Source organism: Zonotrichia leucophrys, chromosome 12, assembly GCF_028769735.1.
Source record: "Zonotrichia leucophrys gambelii isolate GWCS_2022_RI chromosome 12, RI_Zleu_2.0, whole genome shotgun sequence".
In the NCBI taxonomy this organism is placed as follows: Eukaryota; Metazoa; Chordata; class Aves; order Passeriformes; family Passerellidae; genus Zonotrichia; species Zonotrichia leucophrys.
In genome coordinates, this window is record NC_088182.1 from 4,078,027 (window position 1) to 4,092,793 (window position 14,767).

Consider the following 14,767-nt stretch of genomic DNA (forward strand, 5'->3'; position numbering starts at 1 on the left):
TTTTTTTTTTTTTCTTGCAGTTTGGAGAGGGGGAAATCTCTTTTTGTAGAGCAGCTAGGTACTGCTCAAACCTCTCTTCCGTGCTTTTCCCTTCTCCTCACTCCTTCAACATCTTGTGCTAATCTGGAGCTCTATTTTTGTCAGGCAGACACAGTTGTATTTTCAAAGTAGCGAGATGCACATTTAAATTTGGTAATTGGGATTTGTGGTTCTACCTGCTGCACAGTGAGGGTTGGGGGAAGGAGCCCAAGGAAAATTCATATTGCATTGCTTGCTGCTGGAGCAACGTTTGTGAAATGCCATGGGGTGTTTTTCTGTATAGCTGGTAGTGGTAAGGTAGGAGGCCTGTAATTTCTTCTGTGTGATCAGGAAAACATATGTATATTATAAAGTAGATTCTTGTCATTAAAAGGATGGTATAAGCCCAGGCAGGGAAACTGCTAATATGTGTTACAGCTTGTCATTTTGGGCTGCATGAATAAAGAGGAGAGCTATTCCTTTGGGAGATGATCCCGGGAACTGAGCAACAGATCCGCTAGCCAGCAAATTCTTTTTAACTGTAATTTTCCTTTTTGTGTATACTCAAAAATAACATCACGATGGGCCCTTAAATACCATTTCATACACAGAGCACAATTTCCACAGCACAGGTGGTGCTAATATAGGACAGTCCCCTAGGCACTTGTCGCCAGGAGTTGTACAGCTTGTTCAGTGTCTGCATCCATATGGCAATCTGTCCCATTCATAGAAAGACATTGTAGCTGTGCCTGTGGGTGCTGTGGTCAATGTAGTGTAAAAAGTAGATTTTAACTCTCGGCAACCTATGTTCTGCTGTTTGTTTTATTGTAGAATCCAATTTATAACATGGGGGAAGAAAAATCAGCTCAGAGCAAATTCCAGAACAATCTGGCTGGCTGGGGTTTGTGTTTATTCTTGGAGCGCATGGTTAATCAGCAGGTGCACAGCCCTGCGCTCCGCGCGCTCTAATGAACAGTTTACAGGAAGTCTTGCTCGGAAGAAACATTTTCCTTGTTGTTTATACTGTGAATTAACTCAGAAGTTGCAAAGCTGTAAACGATGTTAGCTGGCCGTGTATGTCATGCAAGTCTGTTCTGTATTTCTTGTCTTTTTCTGGCTTTCTTTCCCACTGTTGTATGGTTTTTTCCCTGGGTGTGGGATGCTCAGACAGGATGCTGAGCTTCTCTGTGCTCTGAGAGGGGCAAATCATGGCACAGAGGCCCTCCCAAAAAGCAGGGCAAAGCTCTAGTATTGCCCAGCAGTTCAGATCTAGCTGCATGAATGTGATTTGTGGCTGCTCTGGTACCTATCAGTCCATTGCCAAGTGTTGTTCTGTTTTAGTGGGACTATTTGTTATGCCTTTTAGTAAACACAAACAAATAGACCGCCTAGCACCTGCAGCAGCATATGATATTTACACTACCTGTATGATTCAGCACGCTTCCCTGGGGAAGCAGGCTTGTGTCCTCTGCATTTTAGTGCTTTTCCAAACAGCATTCTTCCAAGGGGAGAGCATGCGGCAGAGCGAATGCAGTGCTCTAGCTGTACTTCTCCCTTGGAATCATTATTTATCTTAATTATATTTTTATAAACATTTCCCCAAGGGCACTTTGCTGCTGCTGCAGGGGTGTGGGGTGGGCGAGGGCCCCCCCAGCAAGCTGCCAGGCTGTGTGTGATGTGACAGTCACCTTCTGCGCAGGTTTTGTTGTGCCTGTGGGACAGGGGTGAAAAATACTGACGTGAATAATCCCTGTTAATCATATTTGTTGACGTATCGCCGGTTTATATAAGAGTGGAAGACTCGCCTCAACTCTAAATGTAACAGAATAGAATTTTGTTGAACAAGTACAGATCTTGTTTCTCAGTGTTTTCTTTTACTATAAGTTCGAATGTTACAACAGAATATAAATTACAGTAAAATAAGGTTGGCAAACAGGATCTTTTTACGAAGTATGTATGTTCATTGGTAATTTTACACCTCCATCTCGGTGAAGTCCAAGGTCTAATCCTGTGTTTTTACACTTGTGTGTGTTCTTAAAAGGGTTGCTGAATTGGGGCCAAAGCTTTGCCATTGCCACCTCCCTCTGCCATGCGAATTGGGTGTGTTAGAGGGATGGGATAGCTGTGCTAAAAGTCAGTGTTAAAAAAAAAACCCCAAACTGAAAAAAAAACCCGAAGAACATCCCCCCAGCCCCACAAAACCCAAGAAAGTGGTTGGATCACATTTTTTTCCTAATTAAACTAAGATACTGAATCAATCCGTTTTAATCTGAATAAATTAGGAGACTGTTCAGAGAGGAATAAAATGAGATTTAGCAGGGATAAGCAGAAAGTAGCCCAGCTAGGAAATCAAAATTCCAAATTCCGGGTTTGACATGACACGTCAGCTGCTCAGCATCGGCTGTGTGGGAAATGGCTGAGGCATAATCGGGGTTGAGAAATTAAGGTGGGACACTCTGTGCCATGTCTTAGTCAAAAAGGTAAATGCAGTCATGGGAGGCATAAACATGCATGTTGCATCCGAGTCCTTTTTTTTTTCCTGTTCTACTTTATGCAGAACCAGTTAAACCACATTGAGTGTGATGTAAAATTGGCCACTCTCTTGCAGAAAGGATAAAGGGAAGCTGGAGCAAATATAGAGGAGAGCAGCTAGGATGATAAAGGAGTTGGAGGGAATAGGCTATGAAGACAGATTAAAGGGAATTAAAGATCTACACCCTGGAAAAATAGAGGCTCTAGGAGGATATGATTATGGTATGTAAGTACATGAAGTGATGCTACAAAGAAGAAGAAGGAAAAAATTGTTCTCATTAGTTAGCAGTGCTGGAATTTAAAATCCAGCGTTTCAAATCATGTGTGTCTGGGTATATTTGATGTACTTTTCACCACAGTACCTAGGCACAAGGTTGAAATAAAAAAATAAGAGTTTTAAATCATAGAGAAACTCGTTAATTCAAATGCAGGAGTGGAATTTGTACTGGAGATAAATGATGAATTTTTTGCAATGGCCATTTCTTTTAAATGCTGTAGAAATACATTTAATTTCTCCAAGGAAGGGATGTAGGGCAGTGACTGTCCAGGCCCTGTGGCAGTTTTCCTGCAGGGCTGGAAGAGGGGCTGCCACTGGAAGGAGAATGTGTTAGAGTGCTGGAGGGTCATAATGTTGATTAATAATCCAAACCATCAGTGGATAGATCAAAACCAGAGGATGATGCTTATAATTATCCAGTCTGGTTCTGCTCTTTGCAGTGAGAGTGGGGGTAGAAGGGAAGGGGAATGTCAGCCAGATTTTGTTTTAGTCTTGCTGCCGATTCCCCAGTGTTCTCCTTGCAGAATGGGAATTTAGAGAATAGTGCCACAAGAGGGATAAATAGGGAGCAGTGATTTGGGATGCAGAGGTGGCCTCGTGTTACAACAGCACTGCTGTTTCCCTTCTTATGCTTCAGGAGTACACAAGTTAGTGCACACCGATTAGGAAAGGATTTCAGCCTGTGGGCTGCAGTTTTAACTTGATTTGTCTTAAATTGGTGTAGTCATTTAAAATGTAATATAACCTCTTGTTACTTCCAATAGGGCTTGATGTAAAACATGAGCTGCTTCTAGTCCTAGGTCTGGACGTGGACTAAAGTAGTGAGGAAGAGGAGAAGTGCTCCTCTACAAAGCATCCAAAATTTTGCAAGTCAGTTGTAGAAAGAACTGTCACTGACCACTCACATCAAATTCCAGCTCTCCTGCAGGCTCATGACTTTCTGTTAAGCTTTATCCAGTGATAGGGAGGCATCACCCTGCCCAGACAGCCCCGTTTAGATCACATATCTGCTTCCTGGGCTGTTTCTGAGGCTTGGACAGGAGCATGAGTATCTAGAAGTTGGTTTTTTGGGTTTTTTTTTAGTTATTGGTTGGGGTTTTTTTTAATTCACAGTTTAAAGAGGAAAGAGGTGCTGTGCCACCTTACTAAGAATTTGAAGGGATTTTCACCGGTGGAGCTTCACTGCAAAACACATTTTTGCATCTGTGTTCGGTTGATTCTCTCGTGAAGGCAGGAACTTGCACTTGAGCACAGTTTGTACAATGATTTAATCATTACTTCTTCCGTTTCATTTTAAAATCAGTTACGGTGAGTGTTTCTGACTCAGAAAATTGTGACTTTTTCGGCAGCCTTACTCTTTCAGTGCCTTCTGATGAGCTTTAGAGCTCACCAGGCAGTCACAACTTGGGGAGAGCCGTGTTGCTGCCCAGGTGTGTGCCTCCTTCTCCTGTACAGGACCAAAATTGTGGCATTTTGTCTCAATGGCTGTGCCATTTAAATCAGAGAGAGGGGGAATGTGGTGTGAGACAGAGCCCCATGCTCCTGCCTGGGCTCTACACAGATATCAGTTTCATGGCAGCTGGCAAAGATGAGGTCACTTCCCAATGACCCTGAGGAATAAAGTAAAATTAAAAAGGCAGTTCTGCACTTTCTGAGCGTGCTGTGCTCCAGCTCCTTGCAGGAGGAAAGCAGGAGACGTGGTATTGATTTTTCAGCGTGCAGGTGGCTCAGGCATGTTCTGAGCTCTGTTAGAACGTGAGCAGATGCTTCATAAATGTAATAGAAAGTCAGGGATGCTTCTCTACATCACTGACTTCCCCCAGTGTTTTGGCAAAGATCATTGGCCCAAGCAGATGTGGAAGAAAGAGAGTGGAATTACGAAGTATGTCAGCATCATGAATATTTAAAATATGGTCCACTGTGTGGCAGAAGCACAGACACTGAGGCTTCTGCTTAGCTGGATTTTGTATCTACCTATGACTTCTTAGCTGGTGGGTATATAAACAGAGTTCCCAGTGGTTAATAAATAAGGGTTGAATGAAACCATTTAAAGAACAGGGAGCTTTCCTGCTGGGGTTTTGGTCACTGCTTTCCCCAATACCCAGCATACCCATCTCACTTTGGGGTGTCATATTTACTCTCCATCAGCACTTGGCTATCTCTGGTGTCTCTGTCTCCTGTGCTGTTGTGTCCCAGAGTGTGGTTCTTCCAGGGTGCTGTAGCACAGCAGGTGTATTCCAAAAGGTGAGTGGCTGGCAGGAGTGGGTGTGCAAGTACAGCCATCCCTGTAGGAATGGGAGGTGAAGTTGCTACCAGACCCTCTGGAGACCCTTGGGGTTATGGGGCAGTGTAGGGGGAAGAAGGAAGAGGTTAAATTTCCTCTCCTCTATCCAGCAAGCCTAGACAAGCTGTGGAAGTGCCTGTCCCTTTTCCCTTCCCCTCTGTACTGGAAACAAAGCTGGAAGCAGCAGAAAATAAGTGGACACTTACACAGTTTTCAGTCTCATACATGGATTTTGTTATTCTCTTTTAAGTCATTAATAGGTGACTTACGCAAGACATTTCACTTGCCAGAGTGTTCTTTGCTTGTAGTTCAATGTAATAATGCATCACTATTGCATTATTTGGATGTAATTCTATTGTATTAACTACTTTTTATGCAAGTACCTTATGAAGAGAAAGAAACCCCACGTTGTCTTGAATTTACGTCATTTATTCTTTCAGTACTTTGAAAATTATGTCTTGTTATAAAATGATTTCCACTAACTAGTGTTGCATCACCAGTACCCGACCATGAATATGCATTCCTGGGAAGGAGAGAGTGACAGAAACAAACACCTACTCTAATGTGTCATTAGAAATCAAACAGACCTAAAACTTGCTTCTGCTTGCCAATGCTCAGATCTTCTAAAAGTCTGTCTCCGAGACTGAGGATGCATCCAGATTACAGAAGCTGTGCTTGCGTGCAAACTATCAGTGAACAATTTCAGATTATAGGTTTGCATCGTGCTCACAAAGCTGTTTATTTATGTACCGGATTAAAATCATCTTGTTCCACCTCTGTTTGCCCAAACAAAGTGAGTACTTAGATCAGTTCAGCAGAGTTCTCCATTCATTTCCCCTGGCTGTATCCTTTGTGCGTTACATCCGCCTCTGTATAAACCCGCTCTTTGTTTTGTTTTGAGGTGCTTCTTCAGGCTCTATCAGGGAACAAGTGGCAATCTATAATATCTTCAAAAGTGGGATGGATAAAATAGCAGTAATCTGATACTGACACATAAAGGTCACCGAAAGGCATGGCTGAAATCCCCCCAGGCAGGATGGGAGTTGGTGCCTTCGGAATGGCACAGTGCCTGCAGAGAGGGCTGGCGTTTGTCTTGCAGGAGTGAGGGGTTTTTTTTTCTCTTTGAAATGTCTTATTTTTGGTAAGTTGAAGTTCCTCTTCTTGGTTGAATGGCAGTGGAAGCTCTGTGTAGGTGTTAAGCGTGTTACGCGTGGCATCGAGTTAGCAAAGTGACCTTTTAAGTTCCCATTTACAGTCAGCACCAGCCTTTATGGTTATTGACAGCACGAGCCTTTGACATCCTGAGCATCATTTAGAGTTTGATACTGTCTTGGTCATTCCATCATTTTCTTTGGACACAATACCAGGGTGTCACGTCCTGCATAGTTTGTCTTGTCTTGTGCAAGTTCCCTGGAAAGAAAAGAGATTTGCACTTGGATTTAAAAAATAAATATAAATCTCGGTAGGGCTCTTTCCGTTGACTTGGCCATGGCCTTTAGGCTCTCACAGAGAAACTTTAAAAATCCCTGCTGGGGGTTTAAGCCATGTGACTCCTGTTGATATTATAATGAGATTTACAGTGCTTAAACCCCATGGGGGACTGACTCCTTACTTGGCCATCACAAGTCCCAGTGTGTGGGTAACGTGCACTGGGCAGATTCATACACTGCTTCACTGCTTTTTTCTTTTTTTTTTTTCCTTTTTTTGTTCTTCCAAACACACTGAAATCATAACTCTCATATGTAGTCTTTATGGACTTTAATGGAGTGTTAACATGAAAGCCTCCTGTCTCACCCTTTGCTGTATCCAGGTATAGAAACAGATGATAAACCCCATTATTTTCTGAATTTTCAGATGCATATAGAGGATGTTTGACCATATGCCTCTTTGGCTTGGGTGCATGATGTTCTTCAGCCATTCTGCCTCTTCCTTCCTTAGCTGAGGAAATGCGTGGCTTAGGATTTTTTTAAATTTCCTTGCAAATAATGCATTGGTTCGTTAGTTCTTTGAAAAACTTTACAGAGATTCTCCTCACTCAAACATTTCTTAAAAGACTAATTCAGTTAAACCAGTCTAGTATTTGTACATAGAGAAGGCCTTTGTAAGGCTCTTCACCTACTGTTGGTTTTTTTAGGAAATTACCTTGCACATATATATATTTATGCTTGAAGAACTATTTGTAAACAACCAAAAAAGGATATTAATGAAATAATTAATTAGATTAACTAGATGCATGTAAAACTCATAATACATTTTCTAGTCAGTACTTTTAAAATTATTTTTTCAATGTAAAATAGTTTTTTAAGACACCTTCAGTAATCTTCAGATTTTCATTGAGCTTAAAGTCAAAATGGCATAATCTGGGCAGGAATTTCTCTTCCAACTAGTTTGTGTTTGGGACGACATCTCAAGAATGTATTTACAGGGATCTGGCTACCCAGTGCATGTGAAATAATACAAGAACACAGTTTTGTCAGAGTGCACAGACAGGTAATATTAGAGAAGAAAAATAAACAGCATTTCCAGGTGTGTGTAAAAGTAAAATGACAAAAAGTAGGCATTTATCCATAACGTTACCTGTAATCCAGGATGAAGTAAGTCATAAAAGCCACACCTAGATGCTGGTATGTGTTCATATCCTTTGTGTATGTTTGAAGTCCATAATACAGCACAGACATACTGTAGCAAAAAGATTTGCCATGAAAAATACATACATGTGTGAGCATAAAATAGAGATTTCAATATTATTTTGACATTTTGCTTTTAAAGTCATCTAAGGTTATGGAGATTGTTGCAAAAAATAATTCCTTTCCTTAGGAAGTTTCCATGCAGAAGTCGAATAAAGAAGATATTTTAGAATATGGTTCATCAGTGAGTGCAACAGATACATTTCCCTGAGCACCACATGGCCTGGATCAAAGAGTCTCATGACTTGGATCAGTGCAGCCAAATCATTACGTATTGATTGGAATCCCGCTGAAGGATTAACCCCTTAGTGCTCATATGAATTTTTTGCTTTAACCCTGGGTTCAGTAGTTAGGAGGCTCTGTGACGTTCCTGCCCAATCTTAGGCGAGGTTAATAGCCCCCACTAACCCCTCGTGCTGAGGAATCCTTTGATTGCATGCCCCTTCTTCTTTATGGGGAATTTGGCATGTGAAAATACATCTCAAATCTTCTTTCTTGGGATGTAAGGAGGCTGTATTTGTGCAGTGAAACAGCCTGTAAGGAGAAGGAAAAAATACAACCAGAAAAAACCCCAACCCAGTAAATAAATAACATGGTGGGAAAGCCAAGGCTGCAAATTTGATGCTTTTCCTTTCTGTAGCCATGAGGGAAGCCTCAGGTCCAGCTGTGTTGTGGTGTAATGGGACACTGCTGTATGGAGATGACTTCTCGATGAAGTTGAGTTGTAAATATGCAATGTTCATAAATTTTTTAGCAAAATATCAAGCAGGATATTAAGCAGGTCTGTCAAATGATTTCTCCCCCGTCCATGTTAATTTAAATTCTTTACAAACCTCTTAATTAATGAATGAAATGTAGGAGGATAGCTAAGTAAGAATGACACATGTTTCACACTGCAAATGGCATTTAATTCTGTTTTGAAAAACCATGGGCAAGAATCAGGCGGGTACCGTGAGATGTTGGGGATGCTTCAGGATCTGGTGGTTGCTGCTCTTGAGGAGTCTTTGTGGGGATGAATTGTTGCAGCACCTTCAGTTTACAGCACTTGTTGTCTGTTCTCTTTCTCACTGCAGTTTACCCCACGAGGAGCACTCGCACAGCCACCCGCTGTACGGACACGGCGTATGCAAATGGCCGGGCTGTGAAGCAGTGTGCGAAGACTTCCAGTCCTTCCTAAAGTAAGGATGGTTTTTTTGGCACTTGCATTGTACAGAAAGCATGCCCTGAAATCCTGTGTGCTGTCACTCACCCTGGGCCTGATGCAAAGCCCATTGAAGTCAACAGAGAGCTCCCTTTCACTTCAGTGGCTTTTGGATCAGGCTCAAGAACGTTTTAACAGGGGATAGTAAATTAGCCCCATGGGGAAATTATGGTCTTGTTCAGTGTATTGCTATAAAATAGCGTTTGCAGTTCCGCAGCTTTTTTTTTCTTTATTTTATTTAAATAATTTTTAAGTTGCAGTATCGATCATGTAAATAATAAAACCTTGTTTTAACCTTGATTTCACTTTAATTTAGAAATCTAGTCTTAAATTAACTCCATAATTGAACAGAGAATTGCAGAACATCACGTGAAATTTAATTTATGTCAAATAAGTAACTAATGAACAAAGTCTACACTACTAAAAATAAACTATAATTATATTAATTGGGCCCCTGCAGTTTGCTGCAGACCTTTTCCTTGCTGCCAAAGAACACAATTTTACACGTTGCATAAACAGTGCATTATGGACTAGTGTGTGGTAGTGCGTGCATCCCGATGCAGGGAAGGTCCTCAGAGCCCTAATAGCTTACACATGGCTGCTCCACAACTAAACCATCAACCTCACCCCTGTTCCCATCACAAAAGAGTTCTTTGTCTGGGTAGGACACCAGGTACACACATGCTGTGGGTGCATCCAGGTTGCTGAAGGTTTGTCCCTGATCTTGGCTCAAGTTCTGTGGCTGGTCAGTTGTAAGATCACTAAAGACCTGCCACTCAGGCAATATTTGTGATTTAAATGCACAGAGGGACAAGTTTTTCTCCCATTTAGAGTAGTCATCTCGTGAAGTTAGTCTACATAAATACATGAAGTTCTTCAGGATGAATAAGTAGACTTACTCGCAAAAGGTTCAGCTTTACCTGCTGTTTCTGGGGCGGTTCCCTGGATTTTTATGTGAGGGAGGGAGGGGCAAAAGCAAGCAGAGAATGTTTGCTGGGTGATGTTAGATGATACAGATAGGGTTTTGCTCTCAGAACAGAATGGACCAGTTGTGGTTCCACTGGCAAAACCCTCCTGAGTTCGTAGGAGCGGCGCTGGTCCTACTATAAACATATATTACAAGTGAGGAATGGTACAGTAATGAGAAGGTTCTCATTACAAGAGGATTACAAAATAAGAAGGTGCTAGTCATAAATTTCCATGAAGGGTGGCCTCATTCCTTGTAATTCATCCTGTTGTTCACTTAAGTGAAATAAATGCTAATCTTGCCATACTTGCCAGTTCATTCATATTCATATGCCATACTATAGCATTTAGACCTCTAAAACAATTCTCAATTTACTGCTGTAAGTGCAAGGGAAAGGTGCTGTGGTAGCCTTAGATAGCAGAATAAAGTGTGTGGTCAGATTGTGCCACCTTTGCTTCCTGTGCTAGTCCTGTGTTCCAGGTGAGAGCAGCTGCTTTCAGGAAGATTCCATAGGAATCTTGAGTGGTCTGCTTGAGGTGGCCATGCATAGAAAACACAGCTCTTAATCACAAGCATGGGTAGAGGCAGGGCTGGCTTTTTATATGGTATGTTGGAGGTGTTTCAGTACATAGATCCAGTCCACCAGTTCACCTGGAGGGGATGACTTGCAGCAGTCAGTAATTAGGAATAACCTGCAAACTGTCACCAGCCCAGGCTGGACTTGAAGCTGCTCCATCAGTTCTAGTTTTTTCACTATCAGTCTAGCTTTTGTCTCCATTGAAAGCTTTCAACAGAAATATTTTGTGTGAGCTTTCTAAACGTATCACCTAAATTTTCTCATCGAAATGCTGCAGTGTCCAAAGTCTTACTGTTCAGAGTGATATTTAACCCAGAACAAATGCAGAAATGGATGTCCCTGAGCAGTGTATTGACACTGTTAAGAAGTGAGTGTTGCTTCATAAAATACTGTAGCCTTCCATGTCTCCTGTGGAGCATCTGTCCTTAAAATTATGTTGCCATTTATCAGAATTCATTACTCAATGAAAAGATAACAGGTAGATGGTTGAAGTTTCTTTCTGATACTTGTGTAATCTGTGACACTCTTTTGATGGCCCCCTCAAGGGAAAAGCTCTTGTTTACCAAGTGAAATACAGCCTGTGTATCGAGTATTGCTTAATTTCACTTACCTTGTGAAAAGGCAAAGAGAAGTTGTATGTGGAATGAAGGCCCTGTATGCCAATAAAATGATGCTTCAGTTAAGGGAGAAAAAAGGACTCGCAGGTCTAAAACATGGTTCATTTCTTTTCCTCCTGAGGAAGAAATATCATAACTGTTGGTAAATCAAAACCAGAGATTTGACACTCTTCTGTGATCATTCTGTAGTGTTTGTTCCCAAGGTGAGGTACACCACAGGGCCCTTGATTTCAAAGATAAATACTGTACAAATAACGATCCTAGTTGTCTTTCACTCACAGCCAACAGGAGGATGCTTATCAGAACCAGCAGATACACGGGCTATTGTACGCATTTATTTCCCCGTTTCTTTTTGAAATAAGTTGCAGTTTTAGCAAGTCGCTGTGTCGTGCTTCTGTTTTGAATCCATCAGCCATTGGTTATCATGTGATGCGGTATCAGTTGGAGCTAACTGATAGCAGCAGGGGCTGCTGCTCTGCCTAATGAAACAGCAGCACCCTGCATGCTCCAGAAGGCTCCCTGAGCCTGAAAACAAAAACAAGTCCAGTCTCAGGGCGGTGACCCCGTGGCCTCTGCCGGGCTGCAGGGAGCAAGGTGAGGGCTGAGGGTGCACACGTGTCTGGCCTGTTAACCAGGGCCCTCTCGCAGGCGGGAAAGGAGCAATTAGTAGCACAGAGCGACTTTCCTGCAAAATTGACTATATCCTTGATTTCATTTGCATGTGTTTAAAGACCGTGGAAGATAGGAATATATACCCCTTATGCAGCAAGTTGTTCAGGAAATCCCGGCTGGAGAGGGAGGGTGGTTTATTCAGCAGGGTAGGCAGGGCAAAAAATTCAGAAGACTGAATAGGGTTTTATTATTCCTCACCCCTCCCTTTTTTTCCCCCCTATAATTTGATTGTGGCTTAGACGTGCTTAATCCTGGCTGTAGCATTTTTAAATCAAATATATTCTTTAAAAGAAAGGACATAGACCTTTGGAGAGATGTGGCAGTCCCGTGTTGCAGTGATGCTGGTAATCTGCTTCATGTGCATTTAACTTTGATGAAACGAAGGGGAGTTTATGTGAAAGAAACTACTAAGTGCACTCTGTAATGTTTTCACAAGTGTTTTTATCATGGTAACATCTTGTTTACTTTAGTTGCCTGCCTAAAACTACTTGGAACATGTTAAGAAAACATTTCGAGAAAGCTTCTACAAAGAGGCTTTTGTTTAGCAGCAACTGTGAGACTGCTCGGCTCACAAAGGTGTTAACTTTCAACCCCTTAAGCACTTCCACATGAAATTCCAGCAACTATGTTTGTGGTTTTGGAAAAACAAAGTGTATATTAAAGAAACCAGGTATATGCTAATACATGTTGAAGTAGGCCGGAAATCATAAATTGTTTCAAAGGCATTAATTGCGCTCGTTTTGCATGGCAGAGCGTTGTGCACTGAAATCATCCGCACGGCGCGGACTGTTTAATCGCACAGGCAGCGAGGGCAGGGAGAGGCCGGGCTCCGGTTGGGTGTTTCGGGTTTCTGTAGGGCCGGCGGGACCCCCCCGGCCAGGGGGAAGCTGCGGGATCGCGGCCCCGTCCCGTGCGGGGGGACCCGGCCGCGCCCGCCGGCAGCCGCCGGTGCCGAGCCCGGCAGGCCTGAGGACGGGCCCGCTCCGGGGCCCGCTCCCGCTGCTTCCACAGCCCCCGAGCCTCCGCCGGGCCGGGCTGGGGCTCGGGACCCCCGCGGCGGCGGAGGCCGGGGTGGCCCAAATCCCACAGTGCCCTCTAGTGCTCCCGGGAATGCTGCTGGAGCGGGAGAGGCTCCGGGAGCATCCCCGGGAGCAGCGGCAGCCGCGACACGGCCCCGCTCCTGCCCCTCCGGGCAGCCGAGCAGCAGGCCAGCTCCAAATAACCCCCTGAATTCCTATTTCATTATTTTTAATTGATTTTTAAAAATTATTTTAATTTGTACTATTTATTCCATTATTTTGTTATTTTTCCTATTATTTTAATTCTTATCATGCATTTTATCGTGTATGTATTAACAGTCATTAACAATTGTCATTAGGTCATTATTTATTCTAATATTTACTTCAATATTGTAACTTTATTTCTATTTTATTTTCATACATGCTTTACACACACACACATATATATATTAAATACTTCTGCTGATGAGATATATGTAGCGAGGTCCATCGCCTTGCATTATCCCCTTTTTTCCTCTCTTAAAGGTGCACTTAGTTTATGTTTCCCATTATAATTTCCGGTGTGTAATCAGAAAGCATTCCTTAAAAGACAGGGATCATCTTTGTTTCATACTTTTATTGACACTGTCTACCATATTACTGCGATGTCTAAATGGTAAAATTTATTATTAGCAATAGTGTCACAAAAGTCTGAGACAGCGATTTTCCTTTCAATAAAAGTAGTTAAAAACCTTTTAGAAAATCCATAATTTTGATTGCTGGTACTTCATAAATGTATAACTGGTACTTTTTAGCTGTCTCTTTAGGGAAAAATGAGTTTTATCACCTGCAGTACCTGGGTTAATGAAATTGTGTGTTGGAATTTAGCCAGAATGAAAGATGAGATCATTTGGTGGCACTAATATTGGCAACAGGTCTCATAAAAAGGTTCGACTCTTTTTAGAGAATTATCATTAGGGCTTTTTCTTTTTTTGAGCATGGGGGAGAGATTCCAGTTATTTGTCATTTTTGAAGTTTCTGTGGTTTGAAGATTTTTGTCTGCTGTAATATCCCAAACCCAGTGACCTAAAAGCCTTCACCAAGGCCAAGAGAAACACAACAGTGTCCATCAGTGCCTAGTAAAGGAATTTACTTGCTTCAGATTTCAGCTCCAGTTCCTGTTTCAGCCCTTTAAAAATCACGACTCTCAGCTCAAATTTGAAATAACGTTGCTTCTTTCTCATGGTCCTCTGTGTTTGATTGTTTGTGGATATTAGCTGTCCAGGAAATCCCATACTTAGAGATATAAATCCAAAATGATCTTGTTTTTCCGCAGCCAGCCCAGGATGTATTAGACAGTTATGATGATTTGTTAATTTTTGTGACCTGTATTTATTTTATGTGTGCTGTGTGCTTTTAAAGGAGGGAATCAGCTGTCGAAATAGGCTACTTTTGTCAAAAGGGAGGCTCTTGACTCCTGCCTTTTAAGCCTTTGCTTTCTTTACTTTAGGAGGATTCTATGTGTGCACCTCCATATGGTGGTAAACAAGGGCTGCATTGTGCCCTGACATATAAGCTTAAACCCAACCCTGTTATTGAAGAATCTTTTGAGATGTGTGAGCTGGGATTCTTGAAGGGCTGTCAGCCTTGGGTGTCGGTTTGAAATGTGCCTTGAATGTATAACTCTGCTTTCATTTTAATAGTGCAATATTTTTTTTTTCTAATGTAATATTAATCGTCACCCATTTGTAGTGAAATTTCTTCCTCGTGTCTCGATGGAAATAATTAGACTAAGTGTATTAAGGAAGAGAAGGTTAAAAAGAAAACTGGATAGAGATATCCTGAAAACAAATAATAAACCCACTCTTCTACCTGTGATTCCGTTACATCCTCCGGAATAGGATTTATTTAGACCCACTGCTGCTTCTGCACTTACT

At 42.0% G+C, this 14,767-nt stretch overlaps 1 protein-coding gene across 13 annotated transcripts in view; it reads left to right on the plus strand.

Annotated features, from left to right (window-relative positions):
* The window catches only part of FOXP1 (forkhead box P1), a 371,464-nt gene that overhangs the window by 319,679 nt on the left and 37,018 nt on the right, over window positions 1-14,767 (plus strand). For all 13 annotated transcript variants that reach the window (XM_064723620.1, XM_064723619.1, XM_064723622.1 and 10 more), the window contains one exon: window positions 8,872-8,976. In XM_064723620.1, coding sequence (XP_064579690.1) covers window positions 8,872-8,976 — 105 coding nt within the window. The remainder of the gene's footprint in view (window positions 1-8,871; window positions 8,977-14,767) is intronic.